This window comes from Camelina sativa, chromosome 12 (assembly GCF_030686135.1).
Source record: "Camelina sativa cultivar CO46 ecotype springtype chromosome 12, ASM3068613v1".
NCBI classification, from domain to species: domain Eukaryota; kingdom Viridiplantae; phylum Streptophyta; class Magnoliopsida; order Brassicales; family Brassicaceae; genus Camelina; species Camelina sativa.
In genome coordinates this window covers 8415615-8433015 of record NC_141891.1, presented here as the reverse complement: position 1 = coordinate 8433015, position 17401 = coordinate 8415615, and the positions used below count along the sequence as shown (strand labels likewise).

General features: G+C 35.2%; 2 protein-coding genes and 1 long non-coding RNA gene across 3 annotated transcripts; all 3 read right to left on the bottom strand.

The window, feature by feature from the left end:
- Positions 1-216: 216 nt before the first annotated feature.
- On the bottom strand, positions 217-5367 carry LOC104731002 (NADPH--cytochrome P450 reductase 1). The gene is made up of 18 exons (XM_010450252.3): positions 5044-5367; positions 4164-4700; positions 3971-4030; positions 3801-3877; positions 3654-3711; positions 3477-3560; positions 3360-3396; positions 3091-3160; positions 2734-2925; positions 2556-2648; positions 1930-2155; positions 1745-1828; positions 1514-1665; positions 1316-1412; positions 1014-1241; positions 817-939; positions 617-730; positions 217-524 (listed from the first exon to the last, which is right to left on the bottom strand). Exons 2-18 carry the CDS (start codon positions 4461-4463, stop codon positions 444-446), a joined length of 2076 nt encoding a protein of 691 aa, XP_010448554.2. The 5' UTR covers positions 4464-4700; positions 5044-5367; the 3' UTR covers positions 217-443.
- An 881-nt stretch (positions 5368-6248) lies between these two features.
- Positions 6249-9352, bottom strand: LOC104731001 (O-fucosyltransferase 31). Its single transcript, XM_010450250.3, has 8 exons — positions 8505-9352; positions 8338-8400; positions 8174-8255; positions 8000-8070; positions 7838-7926; positions 7538-7741; positions 7072-7342; positions 6249-6994 (listed from the first exon to the last, which is right to left on the bottom strand). The coding sequence occupies exons 1-8, from the start codon at positions 8640-8642 to the stop codon at positions 6356-6358; spliced, it is 1557 nt and encodes a 518-aa protein (XP_010448552.1). The 5' UTR covers positions 8643-9352; the 3' UTR covers positions 6249-6355.
- Positions 9353-14488: 5136 nt separating this feature from the next.
- On the bottom strand, positions 14489-15569 carry LOC104733322 (uncharacterized). The gene is made up of 2 exons (XR_015573775.1): positions 15504-15569; positions 14489-15188 (listed from the first exon to the last, which is right to left on the bottom strand). It is a non-coding gene; the product is annotated as an uncharacterized LOC104733322 (long non-coding RNA).
- Positions 15570-17401: the final 1832 nt, after the last annotated feature.

The window sequence follows — 17401 nt, the reverse complement described above, 5'->3', positions numbered from 1 at the left end:
ACATTTTATCAGTAACATTTTGACCTTTTGCTTGTTTATTAGAATGATATTCATTGCCAAACTTATTTAGTATAATAGATAGAGGAAGAGGCTACCTTGAGATCTTTCTTGTTTGGTGTCTACTACATTCGGAAACTGGACATGACAGATTATAGAGCGAAAAGAGAGTCACTGACTCACTGGTTCATAATGATCTACCATGGACACTACAAAGCATGACTAAAATCTTTTCGGCTCCTCCAGATTTATTTAATAGTTTATACTTTTGTTCATACAAATACAACTTTGACAAACCATTCATGTTTTGACTATAATAAGCAAGAAAAGAAGGGAGATGGAAGAAAATAAACAAATAAATATCTAAATGGTAAAAAGAGTCTTCTTCCTTCGTACCAAGAAACCTTGAAAAGGCAGACAATTCCAATTAATCATATTATATCAAATCACCAGACATCTCTGAGGTATCTTCCTTCAGTTTGAAGTTTCTTAACTATAGCCTCTGCTTCTGACGAACTCACACCTTCCTGGAAATTTGTAAGAAAAAATCATTGGGTCAATCTTCCAAGGAAAAAAACCGAAATGAAATACTAAATTCCATCACAATGCTTCTTTATACCTGCTCTTGAACAATGGTATGTAGAGTTCGGTGCACATCCTTGGCCATGCCCTTAGCATCACCACATACATAAAGATATCCTTCGTCCTTTATTAAATTCCAAACTTGTGCTGCCTGAACACACAGATGAAATGCAAAAAGTAAGGAGATTATTTGACATTCTTTTCTCAAAGCATGATGCATCCCTCCATATAATTTACCTTCTCCGTTATCTTATGTTGAACATACTCCTTCTGCGCTCCCTCACGCGAGAATGCAACGATGAGCTCAGATATTACGCCTTGATCAACAAAATTCTTGAGTTCATCCTCGTATATAAAATCCTGCAACATAAATATATGCAGCAGCTCAGCATGATGACACTGCAAATGAAGAAGGTGCTTGTTAAAAGTCTCACCATCCGTCGATTTCTGCACCCAAAGAAGAGCAAAGATGAGCCTAGTTCTTCTCCATCTTCTTTTAGTGCCATCCTTTCCTGTAGAAACCCTCTAAAAGGTGCCAGGCCAGTCCCAGGTCCGACCATAACGATTGGAGTTGAAGGGTTGGTCGGTAACTTGAAATTAGATGATCGAATAAAGATTGGGGCTCCACTACATTCATGACTTTTCTCCGCAGGAACTGCATTCTGAGTTTTTGAAAACTATTAAAAAAAAAAATAACAGTGAAATGTTGGATAGTAAAAGAGAAGGTAAGAACTACCTTCATCCATGTCGAACACACCCCCTTGTGGATTCTACCAGTAGGAGTTGGACCATATACTAGTGCGGATGTAACATGAACTCTACTTGGCGCCAATCTGTATTGTAAAAAAAAAGTAAGAAAGATTTCGAATGACAGAGACACTCAAGGGTAGTTTTCCTTCTGCCACAACAGATATCTCAAAAATAATTAAATTACCTCGGCGAGGATGAGATGGAGTAGTAACGAGGTTGTAGACGAGGAGCTATTGCAGCAAAAAAGACACCTAGTGGGGCTTTTGCAGATGGAAAAGCAGCCATCACCTCTAACAGACTTCTGTGACTTGCAACAATCCATTGTGAATATTCATCCTACAATAGATAAACCGACTGTGTTAGCTCATGAGAACTTAAAATCAAGAGAAAACTCGATATTCCAGTCATTCAGAACCTTTCCATCAGGTGATGTCAGGTGTTTAAGTTTCTTGGCTTCACTTGGTTCAGTGGCATAGGCCGCCAAGGCAACTAACGCAGACTGAAACCAAAAAAAGAGAGTTTAATATTTGGGAATAAGCAAAGACCAAAGCAACCATGAAAAGCTATGTGAGGCTAATTACAAAATAAATAGATGTAAACCTTTCGAGGAGGGTTCAAAAGGTCAGCGTATCTTGCCAAACCTGCCCCAAGCGTGCATGGACCAGGGAAAGGAGGCGGCACTGCGCTTCCTAATGGGGAGCCATCTTCCTTATCAGCATGTATGGAAAATACTAAATCGAGAGAGTGGCCAAGCAATTTCCCAGCTTCTTCAACTATTTCAACATGATTTTCCGCATAAACACCTACATGGTCTCCTGTTTCATATCTGAAAGAAATGCAATAGTTTTTATACGCCGTTTTCTAATTGTGAAATTTTAACAGAACAATCAACTGTTGACTAAAACATCAAAAACAACATGTTAATATATAAGTACACACAGAAACGAATGGCAGAAACCAATATTGAAGATATTCAATGCAAAAGTTTTATTTTTTCACATGACCCAATGTGACTGGTATTTTAATCTCCGTAATCCTGGTAATAATACTCAATGGAATGCCATAGTCCTACTAACTCTAAACATACTGAATTTGTAGCAAAATCTCCCAGTTCACTCTATTAATCATATAAAACAAGGAGTCTATGTAAGCTGAGATAACTGGACTGCCTTGAATTTAATGCAAGGGTATAATGCAATAAAATATGTTAAGAGTTGGATGCTTACGTAATACCAGTCCCTGATATGTCGAACTCGAGATGGATGCAAGACCGATCAGATTCAGGTGTGTGAAGCTCCCTCTGCACAGCAACATCAACTCTGTTTGGAAAAAGAAACAATTTTTAGAACAACCGAAACTGTAAGCCTATTCCAGTATTTACTATTTATTACACCTTAACTATACCTTAAGGGATGATGAATGTCAATAGCAATATTTCCGTTGGCCACATTTGATCCCATTGGTGTCTCGGATATCAAACTAGGATCATGAATCACCAGCCGGTATTCAGGTATAACAGCTGTATAGGGAGTTACCACAGTTGTATCATCCTCGTCCCTGAGGAGCTTGTCTAGTTCAGACCATAGCGATTCCTTCCTACAAACCACAAAAAGCATGGATAATACAGTATGGAGACCCTTAAAAACACTATTAACCAAGTCAACTTTGAAGACTGTAGAGTCCCTGTCTATAATAATACATTAAAAGACTAGAGAAAGTCTTTCATAGGAGCACACGTAAGACAGAGACTCAGAAACAAACCAGGCATTAAAATCATCCTCGATGCTCTGATCATCATCTCCTAAACCAACTTGAATAAGACGCTTTGCACCTGAATTGAATGATGATACCAGTTACGCTTTACCTCATGCACAAAAGAGACTAGGAAATGGGTATCCATGTAGCTAGACAGGAAAGAGAAAACATTCGGCACTATCTTAGGTAAAACATAGCACAAATATCTCCTACGCTCTTTATCCAATATCTAGCATTACCTAAGACTTAAAATATATGTAAACATACTCGTGTACCTTTCTTACAAAGCTCTTCATCAAGAACTATCCCAATCTGGTCCCAAACAAATTACCGTCAGATCAGGTCAGAAGAAAACCAATAAGCTAGACAGAAACATCTTCTCAAAACGGTACCTTATTAAAATGTTCATACTGGCGATTACCAAGAGCAAACACACCATATGTTAGTTGTCCAAGACTAATATCCCGTTCATTATCCTAAAAACATGAACACAGAGTATCTGAGGAAATCAAATCCAAGGAAAAACTAAACTTCGATTTAATTCATTGCATTGAGTTGAGGCTACAAACCTCCGTAAACCATTTGAAAAATCTAGCAGCATTGTCAGTAGGCTCTCCGTCTCCATAACTAAAATACATTATAAAATAAACGAATCCATCAAGCTCTTGGAGGTTAGATCGCAAAAAGAAATCAGAACCGGATTGGATAAATCTTACGTAGCAACACAGAAAAAGGCCAAAGTTTCCTTCTTCAATTTCTCTTCATATTGGTCATCATCAGCAGCATAGTCATCCTAATTCAATCCATAACCAGTAAAAGGAAAATTCAATATACAGTAGCTTAAGCAAGAGGGAGTGAATAGAATCATACTCCAAGTAGATCATACCAAGTCAATGACTCTGACAGCGGCATGTTCATATCTCGCTTTGATTTCTTCTGATAACGCCTTAGAAAAAAGAAAAAAAAAAAAGAAACTGATACTGAAATGACCCGACTCATAAAAGACCAATCTTTTGAATCACACAAAAATCATATAAGAAGATATCAAAATCACGACTTGAAAGGGTAGTCGCGAGTACCTTAGCAAATCCCTCAGCTGTTCCAGTCTGAGTACCGAAGAAGATAGAGACTCTAGTCTTGCCGGATCCCAAATCAGCATCGTCGTCGTCTTTAGCCATCAGAGACTTAGGGAGAACCATAGGCTTCAGCTCCCGGGTCTGATCCGCCGTCGTTTTCCTCCATAACAATACAACGAAGCCAGCTACAAGTGCCAAAGAGGTGGTTGCAATCACAAGGACGACGTCGTCGGACATCGAATCGGTACCAATAATTGACTTGAGCTGCTTGAACAAATCGGAAGCATACAAAGCAGAGGTCATCTTCTTCTCCTCGATTTGAAAAGCTTCCCCCGTCACTCACTCAATCTCTCTCTCTCTCTCTCTTTCTCCAGGGTTTGAGGATTCAGGGGGAGAGATCGAAGAGCAAGAGGAAGAGGAAGAGGAAGAAGGTTCAGAGACAAGAAGAAGCAAAGAGGGGCTTATTGTGTGTGTGTGTGTTTATCGGTGGTGGGGCGTTGAATCTGAGTGGGCTCCTTTCACTTTCCTTATTGACTTTTCCTTTTATTTTTGTCCAAAATTAAAAACAAAATTTCCACAATTATTATTATTTTACAAAAAAAAATTTATAAAATTGATAAACCATCCAAAAAAAAGTTAAATGATGTAAAATATTCATTCTACTAATCAAAAAAATAAATAACGGTTAAAAGTAAGTGACTTAGGGTGTATTTAAACCATGATTTTGGAAGATTTTACGAAATTTTAGAAATTTGAAATTTTGATAGATTTTAGGGAAGTTAATATGATTTATTGTAAAATTCTTTCAAATCCCAACTAAAACTATGAGATTTGTATTTATGTATTTTTAACTAAACAAATCCTCTCAAATCCTCCAAAATACCTAAAAGACATTAAGGGGGTGTATTGAAATTCGAAACCATGATTTTGTAGGATTTTATGTGATTTAGGAAATTTGGAATTTTGATATATTTTAGGGAAGTTGATATGATTTATAGTAAAAAAAATTCAAATCCCACCTAAAACTATGAGATTTGTATTTATGTATTTTTAACTAAAGAAATCCTCTCAAATCCTACAGAATCCCTAAAACTTATTAAAATCCAAATCCACAGACTATTTTGAATAACATTGGATTTTAAAGTAGATTTCTAAATCATCAGTTCAATAACAGTGGATTTTAATAGATTTTTTAAAATTCATGATTGAATAACATAGGATTTGTAAATTTTATATAAATCACTTAAAATGTTAAGTTGAATACCGCTAAAATCCAAATCTACAAACTCTTTTAAATATTAATGGATTTTAAAGTAGTTTTTTAAATCACCAGTTCAATAAGAGTGGATTTTAAATAGATTTTTTAAAATTCATGATTGAATAACATAAGATTTGTAAATTTTACACAAATCATTTAAACTGTCAATCAATTATAATGGTAAAAAATTGAAAATTATAATTTTTAAAACATTTAGTTTTAGCATTAGTTTCTTTCCAATAAACTTCGATCTTCTTTTTTTTTTCTCTTAACTAATTTCACTATTAAACAAAAGTAAACAAAAAAATTCATCATTTTTAAATCAATTCCTCCCACGTTTCCATTTCTTGTGTTAAACAATTGATGGATCTGAATTTTCACGGGTCTCAAACAATGATTGTGATTTTAAACAAATTATTAGATTTTGTACTAATATAATACTATACGTTGGTAGAATTATTAGATTTAATTTATTTAACACTTACATATATATAATTTTAAATCTAATTGGTAAGAATAAATTACTTAAATTTAAGTTAAACTCATGCATCGCATGGCCATTTAAAAAAAAAAAAAATGCATGGCTGTCTAGGCCCTTTGATGAGTACATTATAACCAACCATATTTATCTATCATTTCAAGATTTTGGTTCCTAGTAATAATAGACACAAAAAAGATACTATAGAATCAGTTGCAGATTCTATAGAATCAGTTGCAGATTGATGCAAATCGTTGACCACTTTCCAGTCCGCAGACAGATTAGTTTCATTCAGTTTGCTTCAACCATTCAAAGTCGAAAACCTTCAGTGATGAAGACAAAGGGCACCATATAGTATGATAGGTTCCTCAACTATTAATTTACTCATAGAGTACATAAGGAGTCATATCTTAGAAAGTAAAGAAAAAGAAAAAAGAATTGGGGCCAAAAAGGGGAAAGCTAAGCTACTTTACACATGCAATCAGGAACTGGATAAGTGTAAATAGACTGCTTCTGCTTGCGTAGACGAAGCTGGCCATGCCTGTTCTTGTGACCATTCACTACTGCTCCTTCAAACTCAGACCAATCTAAGCTCTTGTTCACGAAAACCTGTCCTAACAGTATCATGTTTGGTCTTATGGTTTTGAGATTCAAGTAGGCTCTATGCGCCAGCAATGCATTGTGCATATTCCCAGGAGATGCAGAGATGAAGATATCGCTCTTCATACTCACGTAATAATCGACTGCAGCCATAAGAGAAGCTTTCCCTTCTACATCAGCCAATTCCTCCGCAGAGGCTAGGCTTTTCTTGTTTTCCATCCCAGGGAACAGTTTACGCAATGTCGAGATTCTTGCTTCTCCTCCGTAAACCTGGTGTGAAGCTAGATAGAGACGGGTGTTGTTACTGAAACCCAACGCTGAAAGCAGTAAACCAATCTCTTCTGGTGTCAATGGGCACCGCCCTTTGTTTCTTAGCTCCTCATCTGTGAACTGTGAATTTAAGACCCGTCCTTGCCAAATCACCTGGCGATATTTTGCCAGCGCCAGTTTCTCTGCTTTGCCACCTTCGAAGTCACAGCCTGAATGAGCAGCCATATCCTGAAAATAACATAAGATTATGTCAACCTAGAAACTACTGCAAAAAAATGGGCACATTTTGAGAATGAAGATCATACTTTATCAAAACGAAGATGAAGCACGGCAAACTTTCCAGCTCCAGCTTTTACAATGGTGTTTATTCTGTCTGTTGGATCCATGTTTCCTGATGTTTGAGAGCTGGAAGGAGGATATCTTAGTCGATGCACAAGAGCGTCCCCTAGCTCCCGAATACGAGGAACAAAGTTTAATGCTTCAAAATTTACTTTACACCGTAACCGCTGTATACTTTCAGGCAAATTGTCAAATGCCAAACGGTGAGAGAATGGGGCAACCGCAGCAATACCATAACTGCAGACAAGAGTGATTAATTCATATTAGTAACAATGCACTGGACTACCGCAAAATCTAGTTCACAGGAACACATTTGCATGTAACACCCCTTAATTTCGTCTATAAAGCATTTCAAACATCATCTATAGTATCATATTTTCCAGGATTTTACAATGCCGCCATTCCTAATCACTAGGTTTAGAAGCCACAAACCTTTGAATAACAGGTAAGACATTTTCCAAATACCACTCTGCGGAAGCGTGAACAGGAGCAGTCTTAATTCTAGTAGCTCGAATACCTGTGGCATAATAATCACGCGTGCTCCAGGCATACTGTGTTGGAAGCTCTCTTACAATCCGCACCTCGTCCTTAAGGACACTTATAAAGTGCTCCACATCAAATATATCTGTGAAGGAGCTACAAAGACAATGCCCCCATAGCATAAACCACAAAATTCATCTAAGGCACAGGCAACTTGAAGTTTCATACTAGTAGATATAACAAATACAGTACCTTGAATCTTGCCAAACAGGATTCACTTCAAGGCGTGGAATCACAAGTGTAACGTTCATAATCTTGGCAACAGCAACAGCATCACATATCTGAAGAAGCAACCAGAAAAGTCAGAAGGGAAACCAATATAAAACTCTATAAGAATTGAGATGCAACTCTCACCCCCATCCTTTGTTGATTTAGTCCACCGTCAAGGAACACCTGAAGAAACCCTTGAGACTTCTCCGGTAAGGCTGTAAAGAGCGACAAATACGTCAATAAAAAAGTTACAGACTTTTCAGGGCACTTGAAATGCAAACGATGAGAGAAGAAGAAAGCTTTGATTTACAAACTTACGAGATCCTCTAAAAGATTGAGTGCAAGGCTTCCAACCTTGATCTGGTAAGGGAGACCATAACTCAACCTGTTGTCTGATCGACTGCACATTCGTTCGAGAGTAGACCAGAAGGTTTAAGAGGAAAGTAACATACATTGATTCACTAAATAACAAACCAACTTACAATTTCTCGATCAAGAGCGCCTTGGAGTAAGCGCATATGTCTAGGCCTTGGAGCATTCCATTCCTACAAAATGTTGCCAACACTTAAATTCTTCAGCTTCGCAATCTTAGTTTATGAAATCGAAGATAGGGAGATATATATATATAGAGAGAGAGAGAGAGACTGACGGAGAAGAGAGAAGGAGAGGCGCGGCCAAGAGGGCCGAAGAGACTGGGGGACAAAATCGGGAAAAGGAGCACGAAGACACTAACGAGAGCTGTCCTCTGCGACTGAGTAAGGTTCTGCAATGGCTGCAATTGCTTCATCTGGAGGATCGATTCAAGTTCAATCGACGATAAAGACAACAACCCTTATTCTAAACTCAGCGACAAACGAATAAAAGACCAAACTTTGTCGGTGTGTATCTTCTCGTCCAGAGCATAGCTTGTATATTTGATCCGAAAGTTTTGGAAATCCAATTTGTTGAAATCTGACGGAAGCACGACAATACTTGAAACTAAGATATACGATGGGGAGATCCAAGTTTTAGGTCAACAGAATTCGCCAGAGTGTTTAGAACTGTTGATACGTCTCTTCGGGAGATATGAAACAAAAATTCGGATATGCAATACCAGATTAATTTTAATGCAAACAAAAAAAAAAAAAAAAAATTGGGTAGTTATAAAAAAAAAAAAAAAACCATATTAGAAGATTTGAATCTGAACAATAAAAAGGAACAAGCTCGATTGACCAGAAAAAAATTATAGTAGCAGAGCATATGTTTCAATGTTCTCGATTCAATTGCAAGGTTGAAGGCGGGTTAGAGGGGAGATACGGGTGTCAAAAATTGTTTGTCCCCCATATGGGATATTTCAATCATTTTTCCATTAGTATATAACTCTTGAACAATTCTCCAACTCTTGAAACTAGATTATGGGTATGAGTTTAGTAGGCTCACACAATCTAATATGGTATCAATTAAAGAGTCATGATAAAAAACAAAACAAAAAAAAGTTGAATCCTACTTCATTCGCATAAACTAATTCTGAGAGATTTGTGACATAATTATATACTAGTTCGTAAATCTCTTAAACTTCAATGTGGGACAAAGTATCTTAACTTTTTTTTTTTTTTTTTTTGAAAAACATATGTTTCCATTCTATTAAATAGAGTGTAACATACAAAGCAGGTTGAAAGGCTTAAGTAGCATAAGAGGGCATACCCCAAATTTAAAGACAATAAAAGTACAAAGATAAATAAAAGCAAGAGATATATGGGTTTTGAGAGCTATGGACCAATGGCTGAATAGCAAGCTGGAGCCTGTGAGATCAAAACATATCAATGCAGCTTCCAAGAGTAGATCATTGGAAGGGAAGGTGGCCATGGTCTTGATTCGAAGACTTGATGGCGATGAAGCAAGCAAAGCTGAGAATCTCATCAAAGTGAGACAATCTACACAAAGTAGTGCTTTGTCAAAGGTGTGAGCAGGGTTGAGAATGCTCTGAAAACCGATCACTGCAAGGGTGGTTGCGGTTTTAAGTCTGAAAGGGAAAAGCTTGAAGAGGTTGTGGTAACCACCACTCCTTGGAATGGTGATCATAATGCCACTACTCTTTAAGTCAATATGAGGGAACTTCAATAAGTAGATGATATACCTTTTGGAGAGCTTAGTACATGGAAATGATGGAGAAAACAAACTGGCTAAACATCGGTAATCCCCTCTCCGCAGAGGTGGAATCATAATGCCGAGTTTAAGCTTGGTTATACGCTGGGGCTGAAAGAGTTGAGGGATTGGTGATATGCAACAAATAGGAGCATCGGATGCAAGCATTATAAATCGCCATAGAGACGGGTCATGGTTAAAAATAGAGCTCTGTAATGCAGTCCTCCATACCATAGTACTCAACTTTCCTCGACACAAATAGATGTCAAGCCAATCCGAAGAGATCGAGACTCTACTACCGAGGAGACCCCGACTTGACCAAGTAGAGAAACTCGATGCTAAACATTTTGAGCTTGAGATAGATTTATCACAACCAGTTCTGAGGACGCAAACTCTACACTCAGAGACTTCTTGTCGAGCACAACCAGGCAACCAAATGACACGAGGGTCTAAACGGTTTGGGTTCAAAACAGCTTTAGCGGATTTAAGCATCTTCCAGTTCAGGGGCAACACATTTGACCAAGATATCCTAAGCACCAGGGAGTTGGATAAAGAGTGAGAATCGAACCTGGAACAGAGCGGAATCAGTGGTGTGTTAGAGAGCGCCAAAGATGTGGGTTTCACCGTAAAAGTCTTTTTCGGCTCCAGTGTCAAAACAGAGCTCCCGTCCAGCTTCAGCCAAGCAAACCACTTGGTGAAGGGAAAAGATTCCAAGGATCGGAGAGTTGTTGCGGTTGACAGTGTTAGGAGGCGGTAAGACCGGCGGAAGCCGAGGCAGGTGGGGCGCTCATTGGTCTCAGAGGGAACATCTCGTGGCTGGGACCACGATGGAGCAGGCACATCGAGACGATTCACCAGAAGCTGAGGCAAGGGAAGGGGAGAAAGAAGCTGAAGCATGCTCGGAGTCGAGATCCAAAATCTCGAGAGGACTCTGGGAGAAACTAGTGACCATGGAACAAAGAAACAGAGGATGCAGTAGAAGAGAGCAAAGTTTAATAGGACTGAGAGAGCCCGACGCCGGTGAGCCGGAGCTCTACCGGCGTCGGGGAGAGGAGATGGTAGCGGCGCCTCGGTAATAGTGCCTGAGAGGAAATATTAGGGCGAACTGTTTGGTTCTTGACAAAGTATCTTAACTTAGTTTTCAGTTTTCACTATCTAGATCATCTTAGGGCATCTTTATAGGGAGATCAGTTTAGGGTGTTCTTAGAGTATAAATATTGTGAAAATAATGTAAGATCAGTAGTTAAGAACTTTTGTTAATAAGTTAGTTATTGGGAGAACATGTTTAAGATCTTAATATTTAATAATATAATATTTTTATAAAAATTTAAGAATGTTTAATAAATACATAGATTAATGTTTAATAAAAAAATTAAGAATGTTTAATACTATTTAATAATATAATGTTTATTAATATTCTTAAACATATTACAATTATAAAAACTTATAAAAGAACATTTAAATTTCAAACTTATAAAACTTTTATCAAAAATTCAAAATACAATACCAAATTTTTATGAAATAAAAAAAACATTGTAAATGAAATTAGAGAAAAAAAACCAAACAAACGATTTTGGTTTGAGTGTTTTGGTTTGATGGCCTTACCGTGGCAGTTGTATCAGCAGCTCTCGGTTGTACCCCTTTCAGTCCAACAACCCTGCAAGATGCGAAGAATCAGATCAACCTGATGTTATGTGATTCCTATGGAGTATAGTTTAAGGGACATGGTTTAATTGGGTCCACATGATCGAATGGCCTCTTTACTCACAACTCACACACATTTGTATCTTTTGATTCTTTCTTAGTCAAACTAATTATTCCAGAATAAAGTCATTAACTTTAAAAACATGTTGCTCTTTGAGTATTAGGAGAATGTTTCTGGATATTGTTGAAGATGGAAGATACTTAAGTGTTGTTATATGTATACAAATACCACTGAACCCTGTGCTTAAAATTCATCTGATTACAGCTCGATCGTGTTCATTAACTAGTAAACAGCCTACTCTCATTATCATATATGGAGAAAGCAACAGACAAAACAGTAGAAGACATGGGAACTATCTTATATAAAGATGAGTCGGGCTCTCTCAATCAGCATCCCCAAGACCATCACTTCCATCGCCTCTCTTTGTGATTTCCGTGAATTGAGAGTTTGGTTTCTTCTTCTGCGATGATGCCACCTCTGCGTTTCTCCTCAGAACAGCTCCAGGTGATGGATACGGTCGTTGTTGAAACAGAGGACCCTGAAACACATATCCATCTCACTAAGCTAGGTGGAACTCATCATCAGATCAACCATGTGAAGATCTTCTTCACGACAACACAGTAACACTGCAGGCTCTTTCAATCTAAGCAAACACTACAAATCACATCCAAAACACAAAATTTAGAGAACAATTCACAGAGAAAAGAACAAATGAGCTTGTTTGTAATTAACTTAAGACTGATCAGAACCTGGACAATGAGATCTTTCAAGAGACTGCCATATACACACACTTTATCTATCTTTCTTAAAGTATCCATAGCTCGGTTCAAGATGTGATGATGATCCTCAGTGTTGATAGACTCTAAGCTTGAGGTAGAACAAGTTCCTTTGCAACCATACTTGATAAAATCCCACAAAAAGATGAATGAAATCGTAAGAAACTGCCATATACACATACAAGATTCGGGCAAATTGACTTCCAAATAGTAAAAATCAACTTTTTACGAGAAACCCTTCAAAAAGCAACAATTTTGTTTATGACTCTTAAATATTTCAACAACGATCAATAGAATCGAACCGAATCGCAACACACAACCCCAGAAATGAAAAAGAGAGGATCTTTTTATGAGATAACAGAATTGTAACTAGGAATATGAAATGACAAACCTAGATTGAACTTTGGCCGGAGATTTCGGGAGTCAAAACGCAATCAGGCACCGGCCGATCGATCAAACGAGAGGGAACGAAACAAAGTCTGGTCGGGTTGACTCGGTTCTGCAAAGCGGGTCGAAGCATTCGCCGTTTTCTCTCTTTCTCGAAGAAAACCTAGTTGCGTTTTGGAAGAGGAAGAGAAATAAAAATTATCTCCATTGCAAAAAATTCTCAACCATTCCCGTAAAGCCACGTAAACAAAGAACTAAGCTTAAAACTGTTCTAATTCAAGAACTAAAAATCTGTTCTAAGGCCACTGTTCAATTTATTAAACATATTTTTAGGCTAAGAACACTTAATAAGTTGTGCCGATAAAGATGGCCTCTACTTTGGACCTTTGGTTATCAGTTGTGCCTTCTTACACAACTCAACGGTTAGGTAAAACACACATGGAAAACTTTTCAGGTGATTTGCAACTTATAAGGTTACTCAAGAAGTGGCAGACAGCATGTTGTTATGCTCCTATCCTTAAACCTTAGGACATCTCCAAGAGATACTATATCCCCTCAAATTTAAAGTTTTATGTGTTCCAAGAGATAGTTCAATACTTCATAATTTGAAGTTTTTAACAGTGACACTCCATATTTGAAGTATCACTGTTCAAAACTCCAAATTTGAAGTTTCATCTTTTTTTTTTTTGCATTTCAATCCCTAAATTTATTTCATAAATAATCTCAAAAATTAAGTTTTTATCATTTTAGTCTTAAAATTTTATCACTTCAAAGTATTTCACATATATTCTTATAAATTTAATTGTTACATATATTTAATAAAAATTAAAATATTAAAATTTCACATATATTTAAATTAAAATTAAAATATTAAAATTTCATAAAAATTACATAATATTACAACAAATATTACACAACAAAATGTGATACTAAACATAATTAATACAAAATAAAGTACTACAATGAAATAAAATTACATGAACACATAAATATGACACAAATTAAAATACTAGAACAATACTAATAATCACCTAAATTTGATCCCGAACCTCCAAGATCTCCAAAATATTGTCCATAGAATTGTGGTGTAACCGAAGGTTCTTGTTCTTTTTTCTTTTTTCCTTTAAGAAGACTCATATTTTTTTTGTGATACGGAGCCCTCACATGAGCTCGTACGTAGACACATATGTTTGATCAAGTACTATACTTCTTCGTACCACCGTAGAAATTAAATTATCATTCTTACATCTATTTTAATAAAAATATATATTCTATCAATCCCAAGACCAATACTGGATTTTATAACCGAATTTTAACTTGGGTAATCTTTGCTTGAGTAAACTAAGAACATGCATTTCTTAAATTCTTAGCTTTAGTTGTTATCTTATAATAACTTATCATTTAAAATCACAAGATTACCTAGAAGAACATGAAACATTGTTCTCCAAATTAGATTGTTTATAATTGTAATATACATGTATATACAAATGTATCCATCCTTACCCATTTAGGATCTCATTCATTATTTTTAACAACTATTATTTCATGTGTTTTAGCAACAAATCTAGTATTTGATTTAAAAGATCTTAAAATGTATTTTCTGAATATTATCTAGTGGAAGTAAATAGGAAACACCATATGAGGATTAACCAAACAACATAGATATTTATTAAACAAATTACATAGATTTATGAAGAAATGGTGATAAATAAAGGAAAATGATACAAGATTATTATGGGATATGGAGTTCAAAGAAAGAAAAAAACATTAAAAGACATTTGACTGAAATTATTGTTGGTTTTGGTTTTTAGGTGATAGAAATATTTGTTGAGTATTATTACTCATGATTCTTAGGTAAAGTTGCAGATGGTCCCGCAGATGTTGATGCATCATCAACTCTATGACCATCACCCATCTTTCCAGATGTAGTAAGAAAATCATCTGGAATTGGAACATGAAAAAATTTTGGGACTTGATCAGGTCCCACATTGGTTTTAAGCTCATTCACTGCAAATTTGATTTCTTGTTCAACATCATTGAGAATACTCTCATGGTGTTGTACCATCCCATAAATTCCAGAATTGGGATCACGTCTACGAGCTTCAGCCGCATAGCACAAAGAGTTGGCAGCAATCTTACGTTCTTCTTCAGACCCAAGCCTATTGAGGATATCTGCAACTTTTGCAGCTCCAAAGATTTGTTGAACATCTTCAAATCTTGTATCGTTCGATGGAAAATATGCTTTGTATATGCAATTTGGGTCACAAATTTGTTTTAAGGCCCTACAGATAGCACAACGGTTGGAATTCATTTCTTTTTGTTTGGTTTCCTCCCTTATACCCTAAAGAAGAAAATTAAATGAAAAAAATCATCAATACTATATATATATGTACATTTGATATATATTAAAAATGATGGAAAAAAAAGATTTTGGTTCTGGAACTATTTACACAAATGAAAATCTGATCTCCCATATTAAAACTACAAAAATATTTAATCATCACTTGTTAGTTGTAATGAGCAAATATCTACATAAAATTCTATATAAAATCTACCTAACTTGAGAGATCAAAATTTTTCCAATAATTCATATAAACATATTAGTATCACGTGAATTATATAACAAATTAGTAGATAAACCGGGATCACATAATACCTCGAATGAAAATGTTAAAAGATCTTATATCACTAAAAAACTGAAAGTATTGTAAATTTGAAGGATGCCTATAATGATAAATTAGTCATAGTTTTATAGCTTTAAAACTTGACTGGTTAAATCACTAATTTAGTAAGATAGTAATATCCAATAAATATCGTAAGTTTGACTTATTTATATTTGTTTGGCAGTTACTATCTACCATTATTGTTATATTTGACTGCATACTTCTATTTTTGGCAAGATAATATCATATTTTCTATTCATTATAATTGTTGGTCAAATATTCATGCATTAGTTATATTTATTTATATCCCCTAAAAATGTATTATAGTTTTTTTTTGTATGTAGTATCAACATAAGTTGTTATATTATTAGTTTGTCTATCGCACACAAATTTGACCATTTATCCTTCAGTCACATTCTAAAAAAATAAAGTGGACACAATTTTAGTTTATCAATCGATCGATAAATGTTTTTTATAATACTATTTGCGTCGACACACGGATTAGTTTTTAAATAGATAGTATTGAAATAATAAATATTTATATTTTATTGATTTATCTATTACTCAAAAGTAAAATTACGAATATGAATATATTGTTTTTAGCAATTATACTAACATTTAAAGAAACAAATTTATCCAAAATTATTTGGAAAAATACAAGTTACATTAATGTAAGTTTTAACATTAAACAAAACTTTATCATATGCCTAATTTACTCTAAATGTAATATTAAAAAAACGCTGAGAAAGAATTAACCTATTTTTTCTATACTCACTCCGTTTTTTAATTGTCGTTTTAGAGTTATACTTTTGCTTTATCTTACTAGTCGTTTTGTGTTTACAATACAAATTTATAGAATGACAAGTAATATAAAACAGAAGGAGTATATTATAATGAGTAATGAGTAATTGTCTTAATTTCATAAAGTCCTATCGATAAAATAAATGAACTGAAAGATTTTATAGAGTTACATTCTTTGAGTACAAGCTTGTGTAAAGAATTTTTTATAATATAGGAGACTTTATCATATTAATATATATATACTGTAAATTTTCTTTTATTTTGGGAGAAACTTTAAAATGAAAGTTTTAAATTACTTGAATCACAAAAAAAAAATATATATATCTATAATTTTTTTATCTTCAAGTATAACCGATTTATATCCATCATTGGTCAAGTTGGATAATTCTAAAACATCATTATTTGATAAACAATTTAGAGTTACGCTCTATGCCATCGTAGATTTGCAACTCAACGGTTAGGTAAAACGCACATGAAAAGCTTTTCAGGTGATTTGCAACTTATAAGGTTACTCAAGAAGTGGCAGACAGCGTGTTGTTACGCCCCCTATCCTTAAACCTTAAGGTCCTTCCTTAGACGTGAATGATCAGAGTTTCCTTTTCCGCTATTATTGGAAATGGAAATTATTGGACTATTTTAAAAAAGGGATTACCTTAGGGTTTTTAAAACTTTTAGGCATGACTGTCAACGCTCCCAAAACCCAAAAGGAATCGAGAAAGAACAATAACAAGGAGAAAACAGAGTTGTAAAATGACAACGGTGCATCTTCTTTTAGCCCCTCTCCAATTTATTGTTTAGTTTTTGTTTATGAAAGGAAACATTATTAGAAAACCTATCGGGTTCTTATGATTTGGGAATTGGGATTGATTGTTAAGTTGTGTAAATCGTACTAGTATAGTTTTATTCTGTTTAATCGATTCATACGAATCGGAACTCCTTAATAAAAGAAACTATACTTGATTTGGACTCTAGTTTGTACATTCTTAACTTCTTTTCTTTCCTTATTTCTTTACCCTGAAAAGTCAATGCATGCATGTTGTACATTTCGACAGACAATTTAAAAAAAAAAAAAAAAAAAATCATTCCTAGG

Coding starts and splice junctions, on each gene's coding strand:
- LOC104731002 (XM_010450252.3), bottom strand. CDS start 4,463: ATGACCTCTGCTTTGTATGCTTCCGATTTGTTCAAGCAGCTCAAGTCA. Junction 1,829..1,929: donor TTTTGAACCCTCCTCGAAAG/GTTTACATCTAT, acceptor TTTTGGTTTCAG/TCTGCGTTAGTTGCCTTGGC. Junction 940..1,013: donor GGTGCAGAAATCGACGGATG/GTGAGACTTTTA, acceptor TTTATGTTGCAG/GATTTTATATACGAGGATGA.
- LOC104731001 (XM_010450250.3), bottom strand. CDS start 8,642: ATGAAGCAATTGCAGCCATTGCAGAACCTTACTCAGTCGCAGAGGACA. Junction 8,401..8,504: donor CCTCTCCTTCTCTCTTCTCC/GTCAGTCTCTCT, acceptor AACATTTTGTAG/GAATGGAATGCTCCAAGGCC. Junction 8,256..8,337: donor GCGCTCTTGATCGAGAAATT/GTAAGTTGGTTT, acceptor ACGAATGTGCAG/TCGATCAGACAACAGGTTGA.